Source organism: Sinocyclocheilus rhinocerous, unplaced genomic scaffold, assembly GCF_001515625.1.
Source record: "Sinocyclocheilus rhinocerous isolate Xijiao unplaced genomic scaffold, SAMN03320098_v1.1 scaffold6424, whole genome shotgun sequence".
Classification (NCBI taxonomy): Eukaryota; Metazoa; Chordata; class Actinopteri; order Cypriniformes; family Cyprinidae; genus Sinocyclocheilus; species Sinocyclocheilus rhinocerous.
Genome location: NW_015623666.1, coordinates 122,000 through 129,008, shown reverse-complemented (window position 1 = coordinate 129,008; position 7,009 = coordinate 122,000). Strand labels below are relative to the sequence as shown.

Below are 7,009 nucleotides of genomic sequence, written 5' to 3'. Positions count from 1 at the left end.
TTTAAGAGTATTAAGAGTATACCTACACTGAAAAAAAATTATACTAAATTTTTTTACGGTAAGTGGTTGCATTTTAGCTATTTTAGCTACATTTAATAAAAAAATATATATGTTGAAAGTTAGTCAGCTAAATTTGTTTATTTAAATGTAGCTAAAATAAATTTATTGCAACCACTTACCTGTGGAATTCAGTGAATAATTTTTTCAGTGTATGAGCTAAAAGGAAAAAAAGGAAAATTTACAATATCACTGTTGTTAGATTTGTCTATATGTTTATTTAAATTGAGTGTGAACTTGGCTTCAAATTAAAAACTGGCAAACCTGAACTTGTTGAAACATGCTAATATCATCACACATTCACCTGCAAAAAAATGTGGTTGGTAAGATATGCAAGCTGAATTTACATGTTCTTTTTCTGTAGCTTGCTAAAAAATATTTGTCACAAAAAATTAAAAATTAAAAATAATAATAATTGCAGTTTGTAACATAAACTTAGGACTGCCTTCAAAAAAAAAAAAAAGGAAAAAAAAAAGATATTCTTACTCATGTCTAATCATTGGAAACCTAATGAAATAAAGTCTTCTAATAGAATAGAAATAAATTGTTTCTAATAGAACAATAAAAAAATCTGACAATGGTATAAGAAAAATAAACTTAACTCTAAGGGAAAACAATGTTATTTTTATGACTAATTTAATGTTTTAAGGTTTTGGGATTAATTTAAGAAAACAAGACTTAATATCTTAACCATTTTTGCTTCTCAAGTAAATGTATCTTGATTCAAGAATGTTTAGATATTTGTACTGGAAAACAAATCTTCAAAAACAAAAATACTGAGCATAATTTATTTATTTGCAGTGTGGGCTCTAAGCAACCACCTATAGCAACCACCCAGAACACCCTAGCAACCACATAACAGTTTGCATTGATCTGTGTGTCAATATTCTGCAATGATAATTATGACCAAACCTGCAGTTCATTATCTGGTCTGTAAAGATCATGGTGCAGAACATTCACCTTCTTGGTATGATCTTCTGCTGCTATCAAAACAAAAGCTGACATCATATTTATGTATGAATATAATTACAGTCACAATTATGTGTTTATGAATAAGAACCTTGCAGGTGCAACTGTGACAAGATTAATCTCTCGAAACCTGTCAGGAACATGTCAGTTCATCCCAAAATCATTAAAAAAAAATTCTGTTGCATAAAGGAAACGAGCCTGTCTTTTTGTATTATGACATTATTTTCATGATAATTAAGCACATTTTCTCCCACGGCTAATGTCTGCTTTTTAACATCCTTTATTAAATCAATTAGAGATAATACACCCTTTACAAATGCAGAGCGAGTTAATCCAGATTCACAGAGCAAACACCCAATGCTTTGTGTTTCAGAAGAATATAAGACAAACATAAACCATTCAAACACTGTTATCTTTTCAATGCGCCTCTAAACTCAACACAGTGTCAGTTTACAAACATTCAAACTTTATCACCTCCCTTCATGTCTACATCCTCTTTTCCAAATAGCACCAAAATTGCCCTTGTTTCCCCAGTTTGAGACACAAGAATCTCTATTTAATCTCTGTCTAATTTATATGTAATTTCTCTTTTGCATGAAACCACCGCCATTTCTTGACTTTCTTGTCATTTGCATACCAAGTCACACTAAATGTGTTTACATTAGATAAAATATCAAAGCAAACATCATGCGCAAACAAATGCTGCTCTTTCTTTTATATAAATACCAATGTTACTTTTTATGTGTAACTTCAGTGTCCAAATATTTTTTAAAGCCACTGTTTCAGCTTTTCTTTTTTTTTTCATGCCTTAATGCTTAATTTCATTGCGGAATATAATTGCTGATTCATTCTATATGATTGAGGATGTGTTTTATGGGTGTAGAAGATCATCGGCTAAGAAGGATTACAAACGTAAAACACCCTCCTGATTTTAATTACCTCATATGCAAATGAAGACCAGTTCAAACTTTCTGTTGTTTTCCTTTGAATTTTTTTAATGAAAAACTTTGTAGATTGCATTATGAAAGATGATTGCTTTAAAATTTTTCAGTTGAAAATTTTTCAATAAAACCCATCACAGATTGTAAATTGAATTTAGCTGACATCTCAGAAGATCTTTCTGATTTTTGTAGACTTTCTGTTTTGTGAAGTGAAGTATAAACACAGGCCATAATTATGATTCCTTCAACTGTCTGGTTCCTCCATCCGTGCTGCATCAATGGGACGATAACTTTCCTATCACCATGGAAAAAACAAAACAAAACAAAAACATCTACACCATTTTACAGCAGAATCAGAACATTTACACTGAAACTCACATGTTTTAACATGCACTGATCTGATGACTTATGGATCATGCCATTCATTTTTAGAGGAACTTGCATAGATTCATTCAATGTTCAGTGCATCAGCCACTCAAACACATGAATCTAATTCATAGAGGTCATTTAAGACATATTCAACAAATACAGTGGATACCCACATTTTTATATTTTTTTAATTCAGCTTTATTTTTCATTCAGCTCTCATTTCTTGTAGTCTACTATTTTAATGTGAGCACACAGACTTGTTTATCCACTCTTGGAAAAACTTTGTAGATTGCATTATGAAAGATGATTGCTTTAAAATTTTTCAGTTGAAAATTTTTCAATAAAACCCATCACAGATTGTAAATTGAATTTAGCTGACATCTCAGAAGATCTTTCTGATTTTTGTAGACTTTCTGTTTTGTGAAGTGAAGTATAAACACAGGCCATAATTATGATTCCTTCAACTGTCTGGTTCCTCCATCCGTGCTGCATCAATGGGACGATAACTTTCCTATCACCATGGAAAAAACAAAACAAAACAAAAACATCTACACCATTTTACAGCAGAATCAGAACATTTACACTGAAACTCACATGTTTTAACATGCACTGATCTTATGACTTATGGATTATGCCATTCATTTTTAGAGGAACTTGCATAGATTCATTCAGTGTTCAGTGCATCAGCCACTCAAACACATGAATCTAATTCATAGAGGTCATTTAAGACATATTCAACAAATACAGTGGATACCCACATTTTTATATTTTTTTAATTCAGCTTTATTTTTCATTCAGCTCTCATTTCTTGTAGTCTACTATTTTAATGTGAGCACACAGACTTGTTTATCCACTCTTGGGCGTGGATGAGCAGGTATCTGTGTCACCTGAGGGCGGATCCAAAGTATAAATACAAGCACGAGAACGGCATTTCCACACAGAGAGCACGACGAGACAAGAGGTAAGACATTCTTCATTTATTAGCTCCGACAGATACCTGTCAAATGCATGATTCATGTGACCGTTTGATGACAAATAACAGATCGAAAAAGTTACTCTTTAGAAAATGTATTTGCAAGGATTTTATCTTATGAAATATTAAAATAAATATAATTTGAACATGCATGCAGAAGACATCTTGCTTATGGGTCTTTTTCGTTGCTTAGTGTTTCATAGAGGTCATTTAAGACATATTCAACAAATACAGTGGATACCCACATTTTTATATTTTTTTAATTCAGCTTTATTTTTCATTCAGCTCTCATTTCTTGTAGTCTACTATTTTAATGTGAGCACACAGACTTGTTTATCCACTCTTGGGCGTGGATGAGCAGGTATCTGTGTCACCTGAGGGCGGATCCAAAGCATAAATACAAGCACGAGAACGGCATTTCCACACAGAGAGCAAGACGAGACAAAAGGTAAGACATTCCTAAAGTTACTCTTTAGAAAATGTATTTGCAAGGATTTTATCTTATGAAATATTAAAATAAATATAATTTGAGCATGCATGCAGAAGACATCTTGCTTACGGGTCTTTTTCGTTGCTTAGTGTTTACAGACGTGTTAAATATCTGAAAATTTCAACATGAGTGCTCCACGTAAGTAATATTTCATATAAATATACTGACATTTTTCTGTTTGTGGCATTTTATTAAAAGTTTAAGAAATTTTACAGCTATACACTTTCACAATTATTTTACTTAAATGCCATTAGAGAACAACTCTTAATGCTCGTTTTTGTTTTCCAAATGTCTTCTGCAGGACAACAGCAGGTAAGATATTTACAATTCCTCTCGAGAATACCAATTTTATTGCATTGCAAATTTTATTAGCATTTTAATTGTGCATATCTATGGATTCATTCATTAACTGTAAGTTTTAAAGAATAATACACTGATCATTCTGTATATTAACAGGTTTGCGGAGATTCTGGCTCCGAGGTATGAAGACAATAACACACTCTTTACATTTCTACACAAATAGTTAAAGAACTTTTCCATTGTATGCTAATTCTTTTGTCATATTTCCTGTCTCATAGAGCTCAGGAGATGAATGTGGACAGGTAAGAGCAAACTTTAATGGTGGAAAATGATGGCACTTTTTGCATATTAACAGTTCCAGTGATAGAATGTAACTCTGAATTTACTTCTACTTGTAGAAGCATGGAAAGGGCAAAGGCAAAGGGAAAGGTCAGCAATGTCAGCAAGGTCAGCAAGGACAGCAAGGTCAGCAATGTCAGCAGGGTCAGCAAGGACAGCAAGGTCACGGACATGGTCACGGTCATGGAGGTGATCATGGGAAAAAGGGACATGGATGTGAGCAGCAAAAAGGAAAAAAGTGTTAAGGTCATGACCTGAGACCATGGTGGTCCATGCATGTCCTCATGCTTTACATATTAAAACTGTGTTTCAGCTCCATATTGCATTCAAATAATGAAATTAAAACACCCTTAAATGATGTGTGTCTGTCTTGAATGGTTGAGTTTGAGTGTTTTAATGGATATCAGTTAGTTCTTGACTTAAAATGATCTCTAAACACATATGGGGAAATCAGCCAATGGTACAAAACCCAAATATCGACATTCATAGTGAAACTGCTGTGCAAGAAACCAAATGCCTGAGACGCTGCATTAACCACCAGCCAACACATGTTAAAAGGTTGTCAACTGGGATTCCAAACATCAAATTCTAAACGATATTACGATTGAATGTGAAACCAATTTTTAGGAATAACGGATCTGCTGCTACTGCACCAAAAACAAATTACATCAGGTTCTGCAAGCTTGGCACCCTAAATATTAAACTGAACTTAAGATGCATGCCATCTTTCTATATTAAATGTGCAAGACCTACAAATAACCCAACTGGAGGTGGAGAACTCCAAAAGTGGGAAATGTGCCAAAGTTGATGCTTACGGGTTTAAAACTGGGAGTGCACTTCATTTAGCATTCCTATTCAACTCAAAATCTTGCATGTGCCAGCGGTCCCCGCCCTGGTCAAGGGGGAAAAAAAGAAAAGCATATTGGGAAACACACTTAACACAATGACCTTAAATTCTGTTGGAATGTGCTAGTGGCACAAAATTTCACCACCCAACCACTAAAAGTCCAATAACTCAAGAGTGCATTGGTACCCACCCACTTTTCCCAGTGGAGTTAGGTCTAGACTTCTCATTTAAAGTTGAAAAATCTTAAGTTTATTGCAGAATATGCAAACAAGTATTTGCAATGTATCAAAGTGTTCCCTGTAGAGTTTTTGGCACAGCTCAGATTGGTGAAATTTACACCATCATGGGTAGTGTAGTTAGTTATCCACCAGGAACTCCACTTTGAAACAATTCTTTAAAAAACAGAGTTTGTAGGAGGTCTATCTTTAGGGTTACGTTAGACCCCCATTACATTTTTCCCCTTCCAGACCCTGAAAGGCTACTGTACAAATATCAGTTTCCCCACACTGAAAGCATGTTTTCAGGTCAAAACTGGTTGATAATCTACACAAGGAAAAACAAAACAGAAACAAGGGTAGGTTTCTCAAATTTATTGAAAGCCAGGTAAAGTCTTCCGTCGCTCTCGAACCGTTATGGGACCAAGTGAAGCCTTGCCTTCCCACTGAACACCTAGAAGGGAAAGAGAGAGAGAAAAAAAAAGAGAGACTGAACACCCATGTTAAAGGGTTAGTTCACCCAAAAATGAAAATTAGCCCATGTTTTACTCACCCTCAAGGCATCCTAGGTGTGTATGACTTTCTTCTTTCAGACAAATCCAATCGGAGTTATATTAAAAATGGTCCTTTCTCTTCCAAGTTTAAAAATGGCATCGGTGGGTGTTTTTGTTCAACGGTCCAAAAGAAGTCAAAGCGCATCCATCCATATTAAAACGTTCCTCACACGCCTCCGGGGGGTGAACAAAGGCTTCCTGTAGCGAATTGATGCATTTTTGTAAAAAAACAAAAACATATTTAAAATGATATAAACAGTTTTTTGTAACTTCCGCTGTAAACAGTCCATAATGTACTTAAAGTGCTCTATTTTCGCGCACTAATTTTGTACTTAATATACTAAAAATGATTCTTTAGTATTTCTTAAGATAATCTTAAGAACATCTAAGTGTACTCCACTGTGCTTTTTTAGGACACCATGAATATGAACTAAAATGTGCATTTAACATACTTTCTCTGTATTAAAAAAAATGTATTTAGTTACCACTTGTAGTACAACTGAAACCATCTTTCATGCACTTTTAAATATGCTTATCATACATAGAAAATACACTTATTAATTATTTAAAATATAAGAATATATAATTAATACATACTAAATGTATTTATAATGCATTGCCCACATATTTTAATAGATTAAATAATTAATTTCAAATGTATGGTAATTATGTTCCCAGGTGAACAAAAGTGCAGTAAAATATACTCAGTAAAATATATTCAGTACACTTAGTACACTTCCATAATGTACTTGTAACGTGGAGAGCGTGACAACAGAGTTGGGGATCCAAATGCAAGGCTTTATTTACATTAAAGTAACTGGCTACCTGTTAAGTTCTGTATCAGTTACAAAATATTAGTACTTACCTATAAGCAGTGGTGGAAAGAGTACTGAAAAAATATACTCAAGTAAAAGTGTGAGTAGAGTAAAAGTACTTGTCCAAAAAAACTACTTGA

General features: G+C 33.7%; 1 protein-coding gene across 3 annotated transcripts; it reads left to right on the top strand.

Annotated features, from left to right (window-relative positions):
• Window positions 1-3,283: 3,283 nt before the first annotated feature.
• Window positions 3,284-4,796, top strand: LOC107721737 (glutenin, high molecular weight subunit DX5-like). 3 transcript variants are annotated; one of them, XM_016530066.1, is made up of 6 exons: window positions 3,284-3,297; window positions 3,889-3,937; window positions 4,101-4,111; window positions 4,256-4,279; window positions 4,378-4,401; window positions 4,498-4,796. In XM_016530066.1, the coding sequence occupies exons 2-6, from the start codon at window positions 3,925-3,927 to the stop codon at window positions 4,681-4,683; spliced, it is 258 nt and encodes an 85-aa protein (XP_016385552.1). In that variant the 5' UTR covers window positions 3,284-3,297; window positions 3,889-3,924; the 3' UTR covers window positions 4,684-4,796. The 3 variants fall into 3 exon arrangements, with proteins under 3 accessions (XP_016385552.1, XP_016385481.1, XP_016385415.1); XM_016529995.1 differs by lacking the exon at window positions 3,284-3,297 and adding an exon at window positions 3,731-3,757; XM_016529929.1 differs by lacking the exon at window positions 3,284-3,297 and having other exon boundaries at window positions 4,098-4,111.
• Window positions 4,797-7,009: the final 2,213 nt, after the last annotated feature.

What these genes read in the sequence shown, in the direction of transcription:
- LOC107721737 (XM_016529929.1), top strand. An exon ending in GCGGAGATTCTGGCTCCGAG is followed by an intron (nt 4,280 to 4,377) that starts GTATGAAGACAA and finishes CCTGTCTCATAG; the next exon opens with AGCTCAGGAGATGAATGTGG. An exon ending in CAGGAGATGAATGTGGACAG is followed by an intron (nt 4,402 to 4,497) that starts GTAAGAGCAAAC and finishes TTCTACTTGTAG; the next exon opens with AAGCATGGAAAGGGCAAAGG.